Source organism: Myxocyprinus asiaticus, chromosome 6, assembly GCF_019703515.2.
Source record: "Myxocyprinus asiaticus isolate MX2 ecotype Aquarium Trade chromosome 6, UBuf_Myxa_2, whole genome shotgun sequence".
NCBI classification, from domain to species: domain Eukaryota; kingdom Metazoa; phylum Chordata; class Actinopteri; order Cypriniformes; family Catostomidae; genus Myxocyprinus; species Myxocyprinus asiaticus.
Window position 1 is genome coordinate 18,198,973 of NC_059349.1, and position 25,157 is coordinate 18,224,129.

Sequence of the window (25,157 nt, forward strand, 5' to 3'; positions counted from 1 at the left end):
GCTGTTGTGTCTTGTCTCTCTCTCTTATCAGTGTCTTGCACCATAAGCAATGCGTTTTAAAGACGCTGTGAAAGGAAAGGAGTTCAATTAGAAAAAAGCACATCTCGAGATCACCGTGTTCTGTTCCATTCTGCTGCACTCTGTGCAAATGTACTTTTGATCACTAATGCCTTGTAGCTTTTTTCTCCTAACTGAAATGTATTTAAAATTTGAAAATAAATCAAATTTTGATGATCGCTGAGAGAAAAATTAAAATTTAGTTTTTCACCCGTTGACAACCCTACCAGAAAGTTTAAGTGTCTTTACAATCACTTCACAATTAAAGTTAAACGAGGTAGTCTATCAACCAGATAAAAACAAACCAAATGAATGTCTAATGAACCACCAGCAATAAGATAAAGATCAATAATCTTTGCACCAGACTGTTAATGAGTCATTAATTATTTACAAATTCCTCATGCTAAACAAAACAAATATGACAAAACAAAAAAAAACATACGTTAATAAGAACCCAATTGCAGACTGTTAAATAAAACATTTAGTGAATTCATAAAAATAAAAAAAAACTAAATATGAAGACCAGTACATGAATTAATCTCCTTAAATCTGTGATATTCCACAGCATCAGAGTCGAGCCCTCCCCGCTGAGCCAGTCAAAACAGAGGCGTAACTATTTGCCGATTCCCAGGTTTCACAGAGTCTCATGTTCACTCTTCTCCCTCTGGAATAAAGTCTGTGGTAAGGTAGTCCACAAACAGAGCACTGTATTGATGTCTGATTAACAGACCTCTGTAGCCACAGGAAAGTATTGCTGAATTTCACCTGCCGGTTAACCTTATCCCCTTTAATATGTCTTCATTATCTAATGGCTCACTTACAGACTTTGGAATGCTTCTACTTTTTAGTAGACAATCAATAAACTGACTGTGATGATAGATATGACAGAATGAGGGCCAGTATTCACTAAAAATCTTAAGGCTAAAAGTAGCTCATAACTGAGAAATTCAGGTTCAACTCTTCAAAATTATGGGCGTGTCACTCCTCTAGGAGATTTTAGGACTTGTACATTTTTATTCTAAGAGTAATTCATGATGCATTTTAACGCTAAAAGTATCTTCTAAACCAGCGACAATTTAAAAGTCGTCCTGGGGACTCATAAATCCCTAAGAGTGAATAAATTATCCGAAGCATGACCGCTGTCGACAATCCATGTCGCAATCAAGTCAATATATTAGAATATTATAATGACATACTTAAAAAATAATTTAAAGATTTATGCATTTCAATTTCATAAAAACCCATCAAACTGTATTGATTAATCTTTCATAAAATAAATAAAAAACAAACTAAATATTTTTAAGTTGTATTCATTTGTTAAATAGTATACAATTCAATTTGATGGAATTTTTTGAGCAATGTAGTAAACAGAATAAAGCCTACTATTTGGGGTGAAGTATCATCAAATTCAGGTAGCCAATGTGGGATAAATCTATATATATTTTGTATAAATAAGCTAAATTGAATGATATTGAAAAATTTTAATTTGCTGTGTATGATTACAATTGCACAGAATGAATAAACCAATGGCAGACATTTGTCGCTTGAAGTCTGCGATCTCTGCTCTTGACTGAGACTAAAGAGAGTACCACCATTTCTCACACTCTTCGATATTTTGCGAAATCAAAGGAAATGCCACACTGATGTGGAAACATTTGTTCCCATGCTTCCTTTTTCGCTTTAAAGGTTATGCCGCCTCCAAATTTCCCATCAGTTTCCATAAAAGTTGAGCAAGACGCAACAACCTTCCTTTGTCTTTTCTTTGGTATGGTTCCTGATAATCCAAAGCTATTTTAATGCTTGTAGTCTTTTTAAAAGCTGGTTTATAAATAAATAAATATAATAATAATATTATACACTTCCAGCAAATAGTGGTTCCCTATTTACCAATCACTTTTGGGTGATTTAAGAGAGCGTGTTCATAGAACATGACATCATCCATAGCAACAAGGTCAACTCCGCATTAAGCCTTTGCACATCAAACGTGAATATTAATCGAAACAATGGATTCCTATGAAGCCAAATCACACCTGGATTTGCACACCGACAATAATATTAAAACTACTGCTGTGACTTTCAGTGCGCTGTGTGCCTTTATATAACAAAAACGTGGTGGATTCTCCACAAATGTATGTAATCGTTATTGCTGTGCTATCGTTAACAGTCGATAACAGCTGTGCTGTCGTTAGCAGTAAAGTATCAAATAATGTGTCAGACTGAAGATGGGTTTTGTTGGTTGAGATGTGTTTTTATGCTTGCATTATACAGGCTCTTGGATCATTTATATGTCATCACATTTTAATTCATAACATGCAGGGTTTAAAGCAAATGTATAACAAGTACATATACGATAAGACAAAATCAGTTTTGTTCTAGCTGACAATTGTTTTAACAGACATTATGTGAGTGCATTATAAAATGACTTTAATGTCCTATGTGCATAATATAAATAGACCCTTGGAGTGTTTAGATGTCGTCACGTTTAATTTGTAACATGCAGGGTTTTGAACAAATGTATAATACAAGATGTACATGGCAAAAATATACAATCAGTTTTGTTTTAATTGACAACATTTGTTTTAACAGTCATTATGTGTGTGCAGTGATTTTAAACCCTTAGACTGTGTCTACATTAGGGTTGGGCATCGATACAGATTCCCAGTATATTTCAGTTATAATGTCCCTTTTGCTTACAAATGAAAGAAATTCTCTCCCAGCTAATGCTATGAATTATACAGTGGACCTTCTAATTAGGTACAATATGAAAATATTAATTTTACTAATTATACATTAAAGAGCACCTATTATGGTTTTTAAACATGCCTAATTTAGTTTTAAAAGTCTCATACAATCGATTTACATGCATCCAAGGTCAAAAAACACTTTAGTTTGCTCAATTTAAATTGCAGCATTACCTTTTTTTCCCCAGTGTTAAAAGCGACTCCGTTCTAAAGTATTGATTCTAAACTCCTCCTTTCAGACAGCCTACTCTGTTCTGATTGGTCAGATGTCCCAGTCTGTTGTGATTGGTCTACCGCTTAGTGTAGTGTTTGAGGGTGGATCAAAGCTGTTCGCGAGCAGCCAATGAAGACCAGAGGCGAGTTTTTTGTTACCAAATTACGTAGGTTAGTACAGGAAATAAGTCTGGAATTACTAACGACTCGTTTCAGGTGTTCAGAATCGGTTCTTTCATTTGGGAGTCAATAACTCCATTTGTCGTGCACTTTGATTTTTCAAACTTTGCAGACTTTTTTTTACATTCACAAACAGCTATATAACACACTGCATGAAAGGTAATATTTGAAAAACAATAACAGGTGCTCTTTAAATGGGGTTAGTTTTAATAGTTTTTCATCATTTTTGTCAAATTTTAGCTTTGTAATATTGAACAAATCAATTAATTTAATCAATAAATATAATACTGTATTGCATATATTATCTTTTGTTTCATTTATATTGTTTAGTTGCATAATTTGTACTACAGGTATTTACATTGATTTGTTGAACACATGCTAAAAACCGGTTCTGTCTCTAAGGAAATCCTGAATTTCTGTAAACAGCATCTTTAAAGAAGTGCATGTTAAGGAGAGAGACTCGAATGGCTTTCTCTCATCTGTGCTATGCAAGATTAGAATAAAAAATAAAAAAAATAAAAAAAAAAATAGCTCTTGACAGTTTTGTGTATAGGTTTTAAGCAGAAAATCTTAGCTAGAAACTCTTCAGAAAACTTTTAGTGGTAAGATAAAAATCTTTGTGAATACGGGCCCAGATAATTTACAGAACCACAATCAGCCAAATGACAAAATCATTAAAAGAAATTGTTATGGCTCGTTTGATCTTTTTGTTTAGCTGACCTGTAATGTGCTTAAGGGGAAGCTTCCTATCTGGCTAAGAAAGTGGTTTCTATCCATTAAATATTCTTTTCCAAGCAGTACTGCTATATAAAGTTTAGTAAAAAATTACTGGCCTGCCTGTGCAATATCAAATTCACAACCACTCCACTTTTCATTAAGCACTCAGAGCTTTTAAAAGAAGGTTCTTTTGTGAGAGTGTGTGTGAATAGAAACCCTTGCCATTATCTATTTAGATAATATGATTGAAACTTCCCCCTACTGAGGGTCTCATTTTCAGAACAAGGAACTCATGAGGCAGATGGGTTCTGTCAAGGGTAAACCTGGTCTATCTTGTGACCCACATTGTGCATGCAGGATGAGACCTGGCCTGCTCTGGTTCACTCTTGTTCCCTGGTGTCCTGGGAAGAATCTTAAGGCTCTAATCACTGAGAGACATGCACAGAGTCCACAGTGCTGGTCTCTCAGAGAAACCACCATAAATCATCAGCCTTCGGATTAGGACTGTGGTAATCATGTCAACAGACGGATTACATTTTAAAATACATATCTGGTGAAGGGTCAAATTGTAAACCATCACTCAACTGCATTTTTCATTAGCGGCACTCCTGAGAACATGTGTGCATGTGGGACGCACATGAGAAGAGGGATTTTTGTGCGCATATTTATGTGCATGTGAACGTCAGTACACATAAAGGACAGTTTGCACTTCACATGCATCATGTATGAACTTATCCAGAAAAGTTGAGCTCAGCGATTCATCACAGCAGCTTAGAGTAAGATTTCTGGGATACAGAACAGAATGAACAGAAACTGCTGAGACACACATACCAATACTCTCTAGCGCTCCAGCCTGGACAATGAAAGCAAATATTTACAGCTTGTGGTCTTGTGATAACCACTTATGTTTCTTCAGGGCATAACTGTTTTGTGCTGTTTAGACATTGTTTGGGGGTTTCAAACTGAGCTCTAAATGATGCAAGACACATGACTAAAACACATCCACAAAGAGGAAGTTGACCAGTCTCTCATAAAGCATGTGATCATGTCAGTAAACAAACACAAAACACAAGTACCTACCTAAACATGCTTCAATAATCACTCTTTTTTTCCTCTCAGTCAATCAAGCTATAAAAATTATTTATATAAAATAGGCCTAAGCTATTAAAGGTATACTCTGGGTTTAATACAAGTTCAGCTCAATCGACAGTATTTGTGGCATAATGTTGATTACCACAAAAAATAATTTTGAATCATCCCTCTTTTTTTTATGGAGGTTACAGTGAGGTACTTACAATGGAAGTGAATGGGGGCAGTTTTTGGAGGGTTTAAAGGCAGAAATAAGAAGCTTGTAATTTTATAAAAGCACTTAAATTAACTCTTCTGTTAAAAGTCATGTATTACTTGAACTGTAAAGTTGTAAATCATAATTTTTTGTCATTTTAGGGTTTGTTGACTAAATCACAGCAACGGGGCTGTAAAATTGGCTATAACTTTACAAAGAAAAGGTAAGTAATTGATTTTATCACACTAAAAATCACATTAACATGCATATTGTTTATGTCTTGTGGCTATACTTTTGTAACAATGAGTATTTTAACATTTAGGGTTCGGCCCCATTGTAACCCAGATTTTATATTTTTACGAAAATGAGGGACGTCAAAATAATTATGGTAATCAACAATATGCCACAAATACTGTCGATTGAACTTAACATGTATTGAACACAGAATTTTCCTTTAAAAAAAAAAAAAAAAAAAAGGATGGGAAGTAGAAGACAGAGTTATAACAGGAAGCCTCCACACATTTGGGGTCAAACACGGGGAGTCACTGGCACACAGCCAGTCTATAAACCCTGAGAAACTCAAACAGGCTATTCAACATTCCTCATGATTGCTTTCCTTACCGAGTTTGTTAACGACAAGCCTAAGAGAAGATACTCTACATTGCTGTTACTCTGAATAAACTGTTTGATCATATCATACAGATATACACAATTAGCCCTTTATATGCAAGAGCATCACCAAAAAATAAACTTTTTTATAGAATTAACGGTATAAAAATGGTGAATAACAGTTTAAAAGCATGCATATTGCTTCAAAATACTAGGTTAAAATTTTCACATTTAAACACTGGAATTTCTCTTTATATACTGTGTGAATGAACAGGAAAACTAAAAAAGGTCTAGAAACAAAGTTAAAGATATTCCGGGTTTAATACAATCTCAATCGACAGCATGTGGCATAATGTGAAATTGATTACCACAAAAAACAATTTTGACTCGTCCATTTTCTTTAAAAAAAAAGCAAATATTGAGGTTACAGTGAGGAAAGTTATTTTAACATTTACAGATTGGACCAATTCACTTACATTATAAGTGCCTCACTTTAACCTCCATTTTTGCTTTTTTTTTTTAAGAAAAGGAGGGGTCGTCATTGAAATAATTTTTTGTGGTAATCAACATTATACCACAAATGCTGCCGATTGAGCTGAACTTGTATTGAACCCGGAATATTCTTTTAAATGCTTTAAATGGTCACCTACAAACAAGTGATTTCTCACCCATCTGAAAACTGTCGCAATGGTCATTAAATGACAGCATAGTTTGAGTAACACATAGCTCTGATTGGCTTTTACAACCCAACACCACAGTTCAATGACAAGCGACACCCACCAAACTTTAGGAGGGAAAATGTAGTAGCCTTGAGCCCTAAATGAATGAAGGCCAGACCTAAATATTTCCTATAGACATCACAAAAAATCGGATGGATGGAAAGATGGATGGATGGATGGAAAGATAGATGGATGGATGGATGAAAAGATAGATGGATGGAAAGATGGATGGATGGATGGAAAGATAGATGGATGGATGGATGAATGGAAAGATAGATGGATGGATGGATGGATGGAAAGATAGATGGATGGAAAGATGGATGGATGAATGGATGAAAAGATAGATGGATGGATGGATGGATGGATGAATGAATGGAAGGATAGATGGATGGATGGATGGATGGATGGATGGATGGAAAGATAGATGGATGGATGAATGAATGAAAAGATGGATGGATGGAAAGATGGATGGGTGGATGGAAAGATGGAAGGATGGATGGATGGAAGGATGGAAAGATGGATGATAGAATGGTACAGTACTTTTATTATTACTAGGACAACACTGAATGACAAACTGTGGTACCTATGAGAGCCTGGAAGAGGTTACTCTGGAAGATGTCAATGACTCTCTGGATGGAGTTTCTCAGCTGTCTGTCTTCAGTGTTACTGAGTTTTGACCGGTATTCCTCCAGCAGCAGCAAAGCCCGCTCTGCATCTGAGACACACAAAGTTTACATGAATTACATATTTATACAAGACAGCATAACATTCAATATTTGACAACTGGTCATTTCAAACTCCGTATGAAGTGAATATAGCATAAAAGAGTCTTAAATTACACGGTTGACTATGTGAGTTTGAAAAAGTATAAAAATTAACGAGTTTAAATCCAGTGACTTAACCAGAGAAACAGGGAGGTTAGTCGTATCTCAATATTTTCTCGTCTGAAATGTTAATTTAAGCCTCACATAAGTTTCTCGGTAATAGTGTAAGAGTATATAAAGTTATTTCTAAGTTATCCAGGATTATCAGTTTTAATGAGAGTTGTTTAGAGTCAGGGGAAATGCTCTCACCTTTTTTCCTGACTGGCATGTTTCGGTTGGGCTCGTGCGCGAAAACCAACCCAGCTGAGCTCGCGTTACAAATGAATAACACGCGATAATAAAGCACTCCTCTTCCCCACACGAGTCCGTCCAAAGTGTCAAGGTGGGGCGGGGGAGGTGGGGGGGTAACTTAGACGCAGTTGGCATGAAACTCAAATGTTTATCGGGTAAACATGAGGATGGTTCAGGCTGATATAAAAATTAGCCGTAGGGTTTTTGAGTCGAGCGCGAGCCAGTGCTGCGCTTCTTTAACCTAACAGTCGCGAGACACAATACTGAGCGTTACTCCGCTGACAACCGCGCACTTCCATTCAAAAGACACACAGACGCTGGGATCCAGCCTCCGCCGCCAATCTGTTCCGCGGCTGCGGGAGGGGGGGAACCGAACATATGTCGCCGCCAGTTGCAGGAGGACTTCCAATAAACTCCCCAAAATGAAAATATGCACCTCGCTGGCACACGCTTGCAAGGGTTCCGCGTGAACACAAGCGATTTAAATCCTAGCGTCCGCAGTTTGGCTCATTCTTCTTCCCCTTCGGAGAAATGGGATTGTTTTCCTAAACGTCAAACTTCTTTCGCTATCTCCTCCTCCTTTTTTTTTTTTTTTTTTTTTTTTCTCTTCCTATGTGTCAGAAATTCCAAACTTTCCTCCAAAATGGCGTCCCAGGGTTGGAAAAATGTCACGTGATTCTAGATCCTACCCTTGACCGCCCAATCAAGGGACTGGGCTACCTTTCAGATCAGGGTTGAGAAGGTGAGACTTGACACTTTCTTAAAGGAGACTCACTGACACGAGCAGGCGAGTGCTTCATAAACAAGGGTCCGTATGAGGATAGAAGCTGTTTAAATTCAACAAAGGTACATAATAGACACTTTAAATACACCAGTTCTGAGTTTGCAATCCACTGCCAATAAGTTGTAGATGCTGTTCACGTGGCAGATCCACTGAGTGAGCATTATGTAAAGTCACACATCTTGAGATGTGGCTGCACAAAGTTCTCTGTGTTAATCCCGGGTGTTTAATGGTCAACCCTATAGTGGACCTGTTTTAGATGGTGCAGTCATGTGGCTTTTCAACAGATTTTGTATTCTGTGTTTTTCATGATGATGGTGGTCTTTAATGGGTAGGTATTCATTGAAGTGGTGCCAAAATTTGAAGGTAATCTGGCTGCACTAATGTAGATTTCTTTGGTGTTTAGATCACTAGTGCAAATTTATATGCAAAATAGAAAATTGCATAAACTCTAAGTTACATTTGAGTTATATTGTCATCAGATAAAACATGGGTATAAATTATGAACATTTAAAGCAGTGATTTTGAAATAGTGCAAGCATAAAAAAAAATTACATGTTGACTGTGAAATATCCCAAATCGGGTTAAAACAAAACCATTCTCTGTGTCTTTCAATCCCAGAAAGTACAATCAAGCATTGGATGAATCATCTGTGCACAGAACATGACCAGTAGAAGACACAGTCATGCATTTCACAGCTAACATGTATCGACACAAACAACCAAAGCAGTGGCCCAGATTAGAAAGTAGTCGTGGTAAAAGAGGATTTTATTTTTAGATGATCATGATTTATGTATGACCCTCTCTGGTCTTGGAGAGGCTACCTCCTCCTTGCAGTCAGGTTTTCATTGTATCTCATGAACATTGGATTTGTGAGTGTTTACTTTAAGGGATAGTTCACCTGAAAAATGAAAGTACACTCATCAGTTACTCACCTTCGTGCCTTCCCAAATGTGTATGACTTTGTTCTGCAGGACACAAATAGGATTTTTAGAAGAATATTTCAGCTCTGTAGGGCCTCACAATGCAAGTGAATGGTGACCAAAACTTTTAAGCTCCAAAAAGCACATAAAGGCAGCATAAAAATAATCCATAAGACTCCAGTGGTTTAATCAATGTCTTCTGAAGCGATCAAAGTGGTTTTGGGTGAGAACAGACCAAAATGTAACTCCTTTTTCACTGTGCATTTTGCCATTGCAGTCTCTAGGCATGATCATGATTTCAAGCTCGATTACACTTCCTAGTCATTGATGGATGGAGGAGACTGCTGATATAAAGATTTATAGTGAAAATGGAGTTATATTTTAGTCTGTTCTCACCCAAAACCGATTGGATCGCTTCAGAAGAAAAGGATAAAAAACACTGTAGTCTTATGGATTACTTTTATGCTGCGTTTATGTGCTTTTTGGAGCTTCAAATTTTGGTACCCATTTACTTGCATTGTATGGACCTACAAAGCTGAAATAATCTTTTAAAATGATTATTTGTGTTTAGCAGAAGAAAGAAAGTCATACGCATCTGGGAAGGCATGAGGTTGAATAAATGAGAGAATTTTCATTTTGGGGGGAACTATCCCTTTAAATTTTGCTCATAGCCCTGTATATTAGTCCTGGTGAAGGACACATTTCCTTTCATATGGTTGGTATGGTTTCAGTAGGCAAGCCTTTTTTAGTTGTTCCTTCTTTCATTGTTAAAACATGGTCTTTTTTTGTTTTAATTGATACACTGTATAAAGTGGTAACCTGAATTTGCTTTTAAAGAGCTATTTCTACTTGATCTAACCCTTTAAATGACTTTTGCTGGTGTTTTCTAATGTAGTCAGGTTGATTTCAGTCATGTTAAATAATATTTTTAACTTGAATAAGACCAGTTAATATACTGTAGTTGCCACATTTTTGGTTACATTAAAAACAAATTTTTACAGTGAAGCTCACCTGAAAATTAGTACCTTCGGTCCACATTTACTCACCCTTATGTTGTTTCTTTCCTTTTTCCGTGGAACACAAAAAGAGATGTAAGGTAGAATCTTCATTTGCTGTCATTGTTTGGAAGAAAACAAAAGAGATTAAATGAAAGTGAATGGTGACTGAGGCTAACATACTGCCAAACATCTCCCTTCGTATTCCACACAGTCATACTGCTTTGAACATAATGAGTGTGAGTAAATGTGGACTGAATTTTCATTTTCGGGTGAAAATGAACTGTGGATGTAATCAACATGTCTTAATATTTGTAACTGGACACATTCTCTGCGACAGAATGTGTATCTGTAAGCAATATGACATTGGGTCTTCCCAGCACATGTCGATCCCGTCTGGCTCTCTCATACGGCACAGTGATTATAGCAGCTGTTTTTTGCAGTCATCTCTGGACAAATTGCTCACAAATAATCTTGGCATAAATCAGGATTTTGGCAGCAGTGTTGGTGAGCATAGTGACATGAAAGTTTGTCAACAACAAGGGAAATAAAATTCAAATGGTGCAGCAACAGTGTTATCAGAAGTGACATTTCAGGTAACTTTAGTTGTCCTAATGGTAAAGCTAGCTATAGGGGTTTTGTTTAGGTGTTTTTTGCTGTGTTGCTGATCATGATAATGTGATCATGTTGCAGTGGCTTTATTGACATTATTTTTACCAATATTGCCAATGTTGTTATCATCATTAATATTTCTGGTATTATGGTATATCTTACTACAGGGTGGTATCTAATGTGAATTTATTCCCTTAATGTGATGATGGTCTATTAAACAAACCACAGCCTTTCAGGATGCCAGGACCTGATTAAACATGATTAAAACCCTATCTTCCATTTGTTCTACATCTCAGTGCATCAGAGGTAGTCCCTCTTCAATGTGAGACTTGTCTGTTGTATACTTTGCAAAGGCTAACAATACTGCCTGTAAGAATTGTACTGTTATCTGTTTGCATGTGGATAGGTGGTCTGACTTCATATCAGTGTGTGAGGAGAGATTTCCTTGTAATCTATTCAAGCCCCTTGGTCATGTCTATGATTAGATGATAGGGGAAGGGGCTTATATAGTTTGTGAATGGCCAGATGGCACCCTGCAAATCCAACCTTACATCATAAAATAAGTCTGTTAATGTAATCTCCCACAGTAGTATTAATACACAAGACAGTAAGTCTTATCTACATCCCAGCAGGCCCAAGAGAACAGGGAGACAGTAACACACAAGGTGCATCAGTGTGTGCACAAACAAAGCACAATGATTGAAGTGGATGGACTATTGTGTCATGTGTCACCATTCGGCAATGTGTCTGAACTGTGTGCTTGAAAACCAAGAAAAAAATGCATCTTCAAATAGGGCTCATCTTTGACCATGATCAAAATGTTGAGTGTGCATGACGAGAGTCCAAAGAAGACTGCTATGTACATGTGTGTCAAACATACCTACATAAAATGAAATATGTGTTTGTTGTGTTAAAGGGGTAGTTTACCCAAAAATAAAAATTCTTATCATTTACTAACCCTCATGCCATCCCAGATGTGTGACTTTCTTCTGCTGAACAGAAACAAACGAAGATTTTTAGAAGGTGTGGGTGAGAAACAGATTAATATTTCAATTCTTTTTTAGAACGTGGAAGTGAAAGGGGAAATTTATTGTAAAAAATTATTTAAATATTGATCTGTTTCTCACCCACACCTAGGGTTGCCACCCGTCTCGTACAATACGGGATCGTCCCGTTTTTAAATATGAAACGATGCGTCCTGTATCGAATCAGTATGGGACGGGATTTGTCCCGTATTTAAGCTGTTCAGATGGCGTTGCAGTTAAATTGTTCCAGAATGCTAATTTAACGTTGAGATAAATTGGAAATTTTGCATACAGCGAGTAAGGGACTGTCTGAAAAGTCAATAGTCCTCAATATTTTCAGCTTAACAGATAACAGAAAATTTTAAGTCCAGAGAGAACAGAAAAGGACAGAAAAAGCATTAGCAATGACAAAAGAATTACTTGGGGAAAACATGAACAGGCTTGATTTAAATCACTTTGACAAGTGATTGAAAATTGAGTATGACACTTAAAGAGAAACATGAATAATATTAGGCTTGAATACAAAACAATATCCATTATCTAAGCAGCCATGAACCTGCATAAAAATGTAGGTATATTTTCTTATTCACTATTGCTTTCCTAGATTGTAATACATTAATGTCAACAATCCATGCTCCTTTATATTAATAATGACAAATCATCATTAGGCTTTCTAACAAATTATTTCAGGTGTGCGTGACAAAAGAGACCTAAATCCTTTCACTGTTTTCATATGGGATCTCACAATAATGCTAGTATCAATGTCAATATCTGTCATCTGGCATTATGTAATACTGATAAATGGACTCAGGCTTTCTCAAATATGGATGTCACGTTTTACTCAGAGTTTTCGTTGTATATTGGAAAAGATCCGTAAAATGTCATACACTGCAAAGTTATAGAAAAATGTTTAAACATTTTTTTTTTTTCTTTTAGTAAATTCTGCTTATTGATGGACATTTGTAACCACTAAATGTACTGATTTACAGCGGTTTATGGAAAGATCCTTAATTGGAACATATTCTAAGCTGTGTATTTATAAGAACTTCTACTTTTTCTAACTTAATCTACTTGTATTAATTAGTCTCACAGTTAATCCAATATCATGGAGTTTTTCACTCAACCATGATGCTACTTCTGTAACATAACATAAGTGCTACATAAATGGAGTTCTTTGAATGAACAGAAAAAGCAGGCCATATCACTGATTGTTTCATGTGGCCATATGTTAGTTGGTGTTTTTAGAAGGTTGGAAATGATGAGACAGTCATTTTAAATTGTCCTAAATGTTTGTCTGGGAAACAATTAATTATTGTGAATGGCAAGCCTGTCTTTATTGCAGTGTAATCTGAGCACACTCCGCTCTTGATTTGAACAAATCCAGCACAAATCCCAGCAGCGAGTCAGATAATGGTTTGAATTAGCTTCTTTGACCTCAGGGATTAATCCCAGAATAACAGAGAACACAACAATAGGGCGGATATACGTGTGAAAATGAAGATAAACCAATGCCATAAAACAGATTGTGCAATTGTAGATTAAATATGCATAGAGCTCTATACATATCTAACCACAAGTGTCTACTCCATTGAGGACACATTTGAGAAGAGAAAAACAGCATTTGTCAGTTCTTGGCAGACATTTTGCTCTAGAAAAGTAAACTGGGTCTATTACACAGAGTGACAACGTTAAAAAGCTATTGTACGAGATTAGATCCATTTCTGGCACAGTGTGTTCACTCACTCTCTCGTGTCAGTTTCATTGTCCATCACGTTTATGGGTCAGTGCTGTCTATCAGCTTCTGGGTTTTTTTTTTTTTCTCTTTACTCTAGACTCACACTGGCTATTTTTACTGCCAGAAAATTCATTACTGTCTGTAGCCTATCAATACAGCATGTATCCTTTATAATACATGTACACTTCTGAGGAAACTGTATGTTCTCTCATATAATACTAGATCTTCTGTAATATAATACATGTTCTCTCTTGAGAAGTCATTCCACTGTGACAGTAAGGATTAGGAAAATTGATTTCTATTCAGTCTTGTTATTTAATACTTGGAGCAGTTCAATATATTCTTAGCATTACATCCGGTCCCTTCAATAGGTAAAACCTGACCATCACACACATTTCAGGATTTTCAGGATAGTAAAACCTAAAATCACTTACATTGTGGGGAACATTTTCCCAAAATATGAATAATAAAATCTCTTAGATGGGTCATGTCATCATCAGATCTTTATTAGACCTTCAGTGGTCTACAAAGTCTGTATGTTAAATCTTTTATGCATTTGGCAGACATATTTATCCAAAGCACCTTACAGAGCATTCAAGGTATGCATTTTATCATTACATGAGTTCCCTGAAAATCAAACCCATGACCTCAGACACTGTATGTTACATTCCCAGGATTCCTGGTTATGTAGATGTAATAAAGCTGCAAAGACTCTAAAATGGCCTGAGCACTCTCTGAGCATCCAAGGAACACAAGAAGGAATTGCTCCCACCCAGTTTGCAGCGGTTGTGAATGCGACAATCACTTAAAGGAATCATTTACACCAAAATTTAAATTCCAGCCTGATTTCATAAAATTTCTGTGACGATGGCACATTTTCTGAAAACCAAACTACGTGCTTTATTACGTTTGACTACAGTTTTCCAGTGAAATGTCCAGTGGGGGCGTCAAAAGCGAGTGAAAATATGTTGTTATCAGAAGAGGTTTTTAAGGTGAATATTAGATGGATGTTTTAATGAGTAAAACATACCTCCGTAACCTAAAACTTTAGCCTAAATCTAACCAATAGTGTTGTGGCAGCGGGGGCGTGGTCGAGCGTCTGTCCGGAGAGAGAGAAGCAGTGCCTCTGTGCAACATCTCAGCATGCAGTGTTGTGGAGGCACTCTTCAAAATAATCTCCTGGGTGGGGATTCCAAAAGAAATCCTCACCGATCAGGGCACAACCTTTATGTCACAAACACTATGCGAGCTTTACGAATTATTGGGCATTAAATCAATCTGCACCAGCGTTTACCATCCACAAACAGATGGCCTGGTGGAGCGATTTAATAAAACCCTTAAAAATATGATATGTAAGTTTGTGCACGAGGATGCTAGAAATTGGGACAAATGGCTCGATCCCCTGTTATTTGCAGTACGGGAGGTCCCGCAAGCCTCCACGGGATTTTCCCCGTTCGAGCTGCTAAATGGGTGGCGCCCGCGTGGCATGCTTGATGTTATGCGCGAAGCTTGGGAGGAGGGACCTTCAAACAGTAAGAATGAAATTCAGTATGTTCTTGATAAGGTACTCGTATTACTTCCTACATCGAGCTCCAAATTTCTCACCAAGTGGCAAGGACCCTTTGAGGTCACACGACGAGTGGGGGATCTCGATTATGAGGTAAAGCGAACTGATAGAGGGGGCGCACGTCAAATATATCACCTCAACCTCCTGAAATTGTGGAGGGAGGCGGTCCCTGTGACGTTGGCTATGGTAGTTCCGGAGAGGGCGGAGCTCGGGCCAGAGGTGAATACAAAACACAATCATTTCACCCCGGTCACTTGCGGAGACCACCTCTCACCATATCAACTCGCAGAGGTTGCCAAGTTGCAAAAGGAGTTTGCAGACGTGTTTTCGAACTTCATACAGCACCACATCGAGACCTAGCCGGAGGTGGTGGTACGTAGCCATCTCTACCGATTGCCCGAGCGCAAAAAGAAAATTATCCGGGAAGAATTGGATTCAATGCTCGATATAGGGGTAATAGAGGAATCCCATAGCGATTGGTCCAGCCCGGTTGTTCTAGTTCCTAAGAGCGATGGGTCTGTATGGTTCTGTGTGGATTATAGAAAAGTCAACGCGGTGTCTACATTTGACGCATACCCAATGATGAGTTGCTCGATCGGTTGGGCACTGCTCGATTTTATTCGACATTGGATTTGACAAAGGGTTATCGGCAGATCCCCTTGACACCAATTTCCCATGAAAAAACAGCCTTCTCCACGCCGTTTGGATTACACCGATCTGTGACGCTTCCGTTCGGTTTGTTTGGAGCCCCGGCTTACTTTCAGCATCTCATGGACCGAATCCTCAGACCGCATTCGGCTTACGCCGCTGCCTACTTAGATGACATCATCATTTACAGCACATGCAGCATCTGAGCACATGCAGCATCTGAGGGCGGTTCTGAGATCGCTGAGACGAGTGGGACTCACAGCAAACCCCAAGAAGTGCGCGATTGGGCGGGTGGAGGTACGGTATCTGGGGTTCCACTAAGACCACGGGCAAGTGCGTCCCCAAATAGACAAGGCTGCAATGATTACGACCTGCCCGAGGCCCAAGACCAAAAAGGGGGTGAGACAGTTCCTGGGGCTGGCTGGCTATTATAGGAGATTCGTGCCTAATTATTCGGATGTCACCAGCCCGCTGACTGATCTCACTAAAAAGGGAGCTCCAGACCCAGTCCAGTGGACTGAGCAGTGTCAACAGGCATTTAAACAAGTTAAAGCCGCACTTTGCGGGAGGCCGCTTTTACATTCACCCGATATCTCTCTCCCTTTTGTCTTGCAGACGGACGCTTCAGACAGAGGGCTGGGGGCTGTACTCTCGTAGGTGGTGGAGGGGGAGGAGCGCCCGGGGCTGTACATTAGCCGTAAGCTCTCACTGAGGGAGACTAAGTACAGCACCATAGAGAAGGATTGTCTCACCATCAAGTGGGCGGTCCTCACTCTCCGGTACTACCTGTTGGGGCGGGCCTTCAACCTCTGCTCGGATCACGCCCCACTCCAATGGCTCCACCGCATGAAGGATACCAACGCGCGGATCACCCGTTGGTATCTAGCTCTTCAACCATTTAAGTTCAAGGTGGTCTACAGACCGGGAGCGCAGATGGCTGTCGCCGACTTCCTTTCCAGAAATGGTGGGAGTGGTAGACAGGCCGGATGTCTCCCCGGCCTGAGTCGGGTGTTGGAGATATGTGGCAGCGGGGGCGTGGTCGAGCATCCATCCGGAGAGAGAGAAAGTGGTAAGGGTGCTTGCACCTGAGCTAGATTATGTGTAACACCTGTCTCTAATTCCAGTGAGCATGGGGAGAGCGGCATATAAGCAGCCACACCACCAGCAGAGAGGGTGAGAGAGTCTGGCACAAAGAAGGCCACGGTGCTCCTGAAGCTGAAGCTGTTTAACCTGTTATGTTTATGAAGCTGATGTGTTAAATGCCTATGTGCCTGTGAAGCTGATGAGTTTGTGAAGTTGTAAAGCACTGAAGTGGCCTATTAAAAGTCCTACCTGAGCCAGGAAAAACTTGCTTCCCAGTGTTCTCCTTCCCACCGGTTGTGAAGCTGTCTTACAAGTGTCCTAAGACATAAATGAGTGGTGAACGAAACAGATCATTAACCTAAACTAACAACTAAACTTAACTGATATTGTCCAAAAAAGCAAATAAGACCATCCTTGGCTGGGCTCGAGACTCGGTCTCCAAACCACGGAGGTTAATTACATTGGAATACGTGTATAAATGTTGGTGGGTCTTTAATACAAGTGTTATTATGTATAGATTTTTTAAACGATACATTCGAGTAAAAGTGTGTGTGTGGGGGGGGGGTTGGGTGTTTGTCAGATTGGGGGGGGTGGGGGGGGTTGTTCGTTCCATCAGATGGGGTGTAATTGTGAGTGGGGTGGCCAGGCTTCAGTCCATGGTGGCCACCCCTAGCTCAGCCCCTGTTTATAAGGTCATAAACAGCAATAGTACCCATGATTTGTGAGAAATTGAATAAAACGCACAGTTGTTGTAGCTCCTCTAGTGTTAATTTCACCATGGAACTGCAGCAAAACGTAGAAAGCGGTATGTAAAATTCAGTTTGCAAAAATTTAGTTATAGTAATGTTCATTCTATGAGACAAGATTGGAAAATTCTCTTATCCTTTTCTCACCCTCACCCTCAAATTCTTCTGTTCCATCTTCCATCAGAAGAATTTCTCTGAGCCCCAGGACAAAGTTTTTATGAGTCGGACCCTCTTGTCAAAGAACCCAGGACAATGTTCCCAACTGTTCCCCCCTCAAGTAGGCCCTAGGTGTGAATACACTAATTTTGTCTTTCAGGGCAAGTCGTTCTGAATTTTCTCTACTTTCACAATACAACGTAAAGATAAAAAGTATTAATTTAAATGCTTGGTTAGGGTATAAAAAAGGGTGCCACATTCCTGTGGCAAGTCTGTTCTATGCCTTAGACTTTCCACTGAGCTCAATGCATATATAGCAGACTAGACACAACACACAAATCTAACCAGAAAGGCAGAGTAAATCCTAGTGCGAGTCTCCGTTCTTTAGATAAATGTGTGTGTGCGGGTGGTGTGACAGTGTGTTTTGGGCGTTGACCAGGCCTGGCAGCTACAACCACATTCCACATGAGGAAAAAGAGACCTTGTGCCAGTGAATGAGTGCTGTCAGGAGGCTGTTTCCTCTGATGGAAGGCACAGAGAATGGAGTTATATATGTGCCAAAATCTGCGAGCATGCAAGGTTTTATTTTGAGCACACACAAAATGTTCTGTGAGCGCAAGATGATATTTTGAGTGTATTAAAAGGTATTTCATATGTGTGTTAACTCAGGTTTGTAAAGCAATGGATCTTCTTGCAAAGATTAATTCATTTTGAGCAAACAAAAATCAATTTTGCGCTTGAATAAAGTTTCTTGGAATGTGAATTTGCACAGATTTTTGAAATGTATGTTACTCCACTGTTTTTTGTGTGTGCAAGATCTCACTCACTCTCTCCTCATACCCACTCTGTGCACACTCATAGCTTTGACCGCTTGCTTGCTCAACAAGTTTACAGCATTATAATGTGCCAGAATTTCAGCCAGTCAGAGATGAGGTGGTACATTTTGATTGGCTAGCTAGATCACAGATCAAACTGCTAATCAAAACAGGAGGAAGAGGAGAAGGTGATAGTTTGTTTTCAAGAAAGGAAATGTATAACACACTATGACCACATGAAAGCAGCTCTTTTGTTAGCTTAACTGTTTTTATTTAACCTTAATTAAATATATTTTTAGCCTGTACACTTCCAATAGGCTTACTAGCCAGATAACTATCTGTCTAGCTCTCTAAGTTTGGTCTATATTAGTATTTGGTTCTCTTGGCTAGTATCTGATTATCTAGATTACCAAGTTACACTTACATAGCTACTAGCTTGGCCATGTTATCTACCAATTTTATCTGAAATTATGTTAATGTAATCTCTCCCATGTGTAAAACTACATTGTAAAATGTAAAAGTGTAGTTTTGGGGGAACTTAATTTGACCTCTATCTATCCCAAAGAATATTCTAAAAGATCATTTTATTAAAATAAATGTGACCAGTTTACAGTCTACCATGGATCTGCAACAACTGAATCTTCTTCTATTTGTTATTATTACATGAAATATTATTTTCTTTAATAAAGATGTTATTTTGTCACCTTCTTTAGAGTATCCTGTCCCATTTTTTCGTTAACCTTGTGTATTGTAAATATCATGAATATTATACATTTTGCCTAAATTAACATATTCTATTCCTGATAATAAATTAGAATAGCTGTTTATGTTTGCATTTCAAAGCTGTGGGTTATCTTGAAATGTTTCAGTATGCTGTTTTTATGAAGTTTAAGCATTCTACCACAACCCTTATGGCAAAAATGATTACTGAGAAGAAAAGGAAAAGAGGCTAATTATGTCTCCCGTCATAGTTTGGGGTAAATTAAAAGTACAGTATACTGAACATCAATTGTTTGAGACTGCAAAAAGTAAAATAAGTAAATAAATAAATAGAAAGAACTGCTTAGCATTGCATGATCCCAGGCTACTATATTTGGAAAGACTTACATTACAGTAAATTAAGATTTACAGTATGCCTGGTATGCCTATAATCCACAAAGTAAATATCTTTTGTAATGGTTACTGCATACAGTATATAAAGTGTGTACTGAACTTAGAGCATTGTGCCTGTAGGCTTTTTTTGCAATATTTACACTGAGATGTTCATGGTTGCTGTAGCTACCTCAACTGTCCAATCACAGAGTGCTTGTAAGCAGCTCCTAATAGCTAATCCTGACGTAGGAGGCGGGACTTGTTGAAATACGGGTATAAAAACAAGCGAGCAGTCTAAAGTTCTGAGCGCATGCAGAGTGTATACAAAACTGAGTCCAAGCGTGTGCAGAATAACTTTTTGTGTGCTCAAAATTTCAACTTGTGCGTACAAAATTCTTTTTTTGCACTCAAAATATCAACTTACACACTCAAAATATTATCTTGCGTGCACAGAACACTTTTGTGTGCTTAGAATATAATTTTGCACGCTCAAAATTTTGCGCACGCAGAATTTTGGCACATATATAGTTCCATACAGAGAGCCCTGGTGTCTGGTTGCTGTTGAGAAAAAGTGAATGGAAGGGCAAAAGAAAGGAGAGGGAGCAGTGCCACAGTGCCTCCTTGTCAGTCTTGACTCGGTAGTCATGTACCAGGCTGTACAAAAGCTTCCTCTGTCTGAGAGAAGGATCTGTAATGGATGGGCCAGTTGTATGAATGTGAGTGTGTGTTAAAGTGTCAGTGATTGGTTTCCACTGCACACATATTTGTTTAAGCATGCGCACTGACACTTAAACACAATATGCTCCAACACACCCTTTACAGGATCTCATAAGAGGCTCATAAATCCCTTTAGCTCCCTGTTAAGCAAGTTTCCCTGGTAGTTTATAAATTACTTTCTATATCTATCTAATCAAAATCCACGTCACACTACAACAAGGGGAAATGTGCGTATTTTGCATCCACCAATCCCAATCAATGTTAAATCTGAGAAAGCACTTAGTTGATACATAGCATGTGCATTTTTTAATCAACATCAAACTTTTAGGTTAAAATATATATGAATGCATTCAGCTTTTATGAACTAATTTTAGTTGATAGAGTGCATGGAATATTAGTACTATTCAAAATTCTTAAAAAGAAAATCCAAAGATACTTTTTTTTTTTTTTTCTTTATGCTTAATAATAATTATGAAAGAATTAGCAAAATGCTGTTTAAAATATACTCACGGAGCACTTTATTAGGAAAACCTGAACGCCTACTTATTCATGTGACTATCTAAATAGCCAATAGTGTGGCAGCAGTGCAATGCATAAAATCATGCAGATATGGGTCAAGAGCTTCAGTTAATTTTACATCAACCATCAGAACTGGGAAAAAATGTGATCTCAGTGATTTCGACTGTGGCATGATTGTTGGTGCCAGAATGGCTGGTTTGAGTATTTCTGTAACTGCTGATCTCCTGGGATTTTCATGCATAACAGTCTCTAGAGATTACTCAGAATGGTGCCAAAAACAAAAAACATCCAATGAGCGGCAGTTCTGCGGATGGAAAAGGACTGTTTATGAGGGAGGTCAACAGAGAATGTCCAGACTAGTTCGAGCTGACAAAAAGGCTACGGTAACTCAGATAAAAACTCTGTATAATTGTAGTGAGCAGAAGAGCATCTCAGAATGCACAATAGGTCGAACCTTGAGGCGGATGGGCTACAACAGCAGAAGACCACATCAGGCACTTTAGTAGGACCAACGTGTTCCTAGTAAAATGCTCAGTGAGTGTAGTTTCCAATGTCAACTACCCACTTAAAGAGACATGGATACGGACTGGCCCATGAATTCCCACTTAACAGTCCTGACAACAGCAGCACAATATGGTAGAAGAAAACATCAGGCCTGTTTCTCAAACAGAGCCATTGTGCGTGTCCTCAGTAATGTGATCTAATGGGGAGATGGTGGGGTGGGCCCCTCTGAGAGAGGCCCCTGAAGTGTAAACACTCATATAGCCCTTTTCCAATTAAATGGCAACGGTTCTCGTGCCGAGACTGTGCTCGGCTGTTTCATGGCCAGGGCAATCTGGAGCCTATCATAAGCTAGCTGCGCTTTTCCACTGACATGAGAGCAGAGCGGTGCTGTAATGGGTTACGTGACTAGGTGGTAGTTTTTACGTGACTACCTCAAACAGAAACATAACGAACATGGATTTTCTTCCACGGAACGGCCTTTACAGCAGTAGAAACGTATGGAACAGTTCGAGAATTTGCACCGGCCCAGGAACCCGCCCTCGAACCATGTTGGTGAAAAAGGGCTAATAGTATAAACTTTTCTGCCACTTTGTTGCCCCAACCCTAGGTGCCCAAATCCTTTTAGGGGGCCACTATATCTTGTGATCACAATATATACACCGATCAGCCACAACATTAAAACCACCTGTCTAATATGGCACTTTTCCACTTCACATTATGGTTCGACTCGACTCGACTCTGCTCGCTTTACTTTTCTGAGCTTGCTTTTCCACTGCAGTTTAGTGCCACCTCAACATGGGTGGGATTATAGGCTGATCGTCATAGTTGCGCCACCTCTACTGCCGTGACATCATCTTAAACGTGACACAAACATTACTGACCATAAACAATAACACGACCGCTAGCTGTTAGCTACTAGCTCATTGTGCTGCATAAAGCAGTTGTTGCATGGTGATTTTACACAAGTGTAACAGTTAAATTGGCCTGGTTGTTTTAGAAGCAAGCTTTCCAGTAGCTGGTCAACTAAATAAAGTGAAGCTTTCCTTTCAAGCAGAATATAGAGTTAACAAAACGTACCATCCTCCACCGTGGACTCCAACAACGGCGAGTCCAGGGCACCCTCCCATTGCTCGCTGGTCTATTGCCATAGATAGCGTCCATTTGGTCGAACCACTCCGGCTGTTGTGGTTCTTGATGGTTCTGTAGTCACTTTTACGTTTTTTTAACTTTTCCCTACACTGTTGGTAGGTCCGGTGGTAGCCATGTGCGGCCAACAGCTGAGACACTTCCTGAAAGACTTTTCCGTTTTGTGTCGTTTCGTTCGACGCTAACAAGAGGAACGTCTGCACCTCGTTTATTGACCACGGCGTGGTTTTGCGCACAGCCATTTCTTTTTTCAATTCGAAAGTCGCATGAACGAATGATATTGCTGTCGCTGTTGCTAACTTTAAAACTAGCGGGTTGATGTCCCGTATCCAGTGACGCTGGTAGTGACGATTCTCTCTGACCAATCAGTGATCTGCAGGGTTTTGACGTCACATTTAGTATCGGCTCAGCTCGCTTGGAAACTCGAACGAGGAGGTACTAAAAAAAGTATCTGGTACCAGGTACTATCCACTGTGAAAAACCCCCAAAAAGCGAGCAGAGTTGAGTCGAGTTGAGCTGTACCGTGCAGTGGAAAACCCCATAATATTGTGTAGGTCCCCCTCTTGCCGCCAAAACAGCGCTAACCCAAATCTCAGAATAGCATTCTGAGGTGCTGTTCTTCTCACCACAATTGTACACTTTGTCAGTTTGAACCAATCTGGCCATTCTCTGTTGACTTCTCAACAACAAGGCATTTCTGTCCACAGAACTGCTGCTCACTGGATGTTTTTTTGTTTTTGGCACCATTCTGAGTAAACTCTAAAGACTATTGTGCGTGAAAATCCAAGGAGATCAGCAGTTACAGAAATACTCAAACCAGCCCATCTGGCACCAAAAATTGTGCCATGGTCCAAATCATTGAGATCACATTTTACCCCATTCTGATGATTGATGTGAACATTAACTGAAGCTCCTGACCCATATCTGCATGATTTTATGCACTGCAATGCTGCCACACAATTGGCTGATTAGATAATCACATGGATGATTGTACAATTGTGGTGAGAAGAATAGCATCTCAGAATGCTGTTCTGAGATGCGGGTTGGCGCTGTTTTGGCGGCACGAAGGGGACCTACACAATATTAAGGTGGTTTTAATGTTGTGGCTGATTGGTGTATACAATTTCATTTTTACTAGCAATTTGTTATGCTATGTTGCAACTAGACTTAACACAACACAGTATAAATTAAAACAAATTGTGGAACCCTCAAGTCCAGATTTTGCTTTCATCTGACCTGCCTGTTTGAGTAGAACCAGTTGTTTGATGTAGCCATTGGTTATGCTAATTACAAATTGCCTCCCTTTTCTACCGCAGTGGAAATGAGCCATTCATTGTGTATGTTCTCTTATAAGCACTGCTCCTCCATCCTATTGAAGTGTGCCTTTGAAGTCTTCTATTAATTATGGCAAAGAAATAAACCTGAACAGATTGGGAGCATCCTAATCCTCTTCTACAGCATTGTTTTTCTCTTAAGAATAGAATAGCAAGAATACCCTATTTGTATGTAACAGTGAGTGAATTTTATCCATTCAATCCCATTATTTTGGGTTTGACACAGATGTGTCCTGGAATGGTCATAACGAATCAATAGGTTTTACCTATTGATAACTATATGAGCATTAAAAAGTATTTACTTTTACACTCACAGAACACCTGTCTATTCGTGCAATTATCTAATCAACCAATTGTGTGACAGCAGTGCAATTAAATAATCATGCAGATACGGGTCAGAAGCTTCAGTTAATGTTCACATAAACCATCAGAATGGGGAATCTCAGTGAGTTCAACTGTGGCATGATTGTTGGTGCCAACTGGGCTGGTTTGAGTTTTTCTGTAACTGCTGATCTTCTGGGATTTTCATGCACATCAGTCTCTGGAGTTTACTCAGAAACAAAAAACATCCAGTGAGTGGCAGTTCTACAGACAGAAACACTTGTTGATGAGAGAGGGCAGTGGAGAATGGCCAGACAGGTTTGAGCTGACAGAAAGGCTATGGTAACTCAGATAACCCCTCTTTACAATTGTAGTGAGCCAAATAGCATCTTAGAATGCACAACACATCGAACATTAAGGCGGATGGGCTACAAAAGCAGAAGACCACGTCGGGCACTTTAATAGGACCATAGTGTTCGTAATAAAGTGCTAAGTGAGTGTATAATGCAAACACATCAGGTCTTGTTTTCTACATAAATAACCACAAGGGGATGTTGTTACCCCTAGGTCCTAGTGTCATGCCATGGCTCTCAGTTTGAAAAAGTTATAAATTATCAGCTCATTTACTTTGGTAATTTTGTACTCATGTCCTTTGACTAGGCATTATTCTTTGAATTATCGGGTAGACTGTAAAACTGATCGTAGCATTACATTGCTTTATAACAATTTAATCATCTTGCGCATTATAATATAAACAATAATCCATTACAAAGGGACTTGGTAGATGTTAGAATGTCTAAAA

General features: G+C 39.0%; 1 protein-coding gene across 13 annotated transcripts in view; it reads right to left on the bottom strand.

The window, feature by feature from the left end:
* Positions 1-8,203, bottom strand: part of LOC127442008 (discs large homolog 1-like protein) — a 143,824-nt gene extending 135,621 nt beyond the window's left edge. For 10 of the 13 annotated variants that reach the window (XM_051699660.1, XM_051699658.1, XM_051699656.1 and 7 more), the window contains exons 1-2: positions 7,595-8,202; positions 7,105-7,236 (exon numbers count right to left, since the gene is read on the bottom strand). In XM_051699660.1, coding sequence (XP_051555620.1) covers positions 7,105-7,236; positions 7,595-7,613 — 151 coding nt within the window. In that variant the 5' untranslated portion in view covers positions 7,614-8,202. Of the gene's footprint in view, positions 1-7,104; positions 7,237-7,594 lie in introns of all 13 variants that reach the window. The other 3 variants (XM_051699647.1, XM_051699645.1, XM_051699644.1) reach the window with 1 other exon arrangement.
* Positions 8,204-25,157: the final 16,954 nt, after the last annotated feature.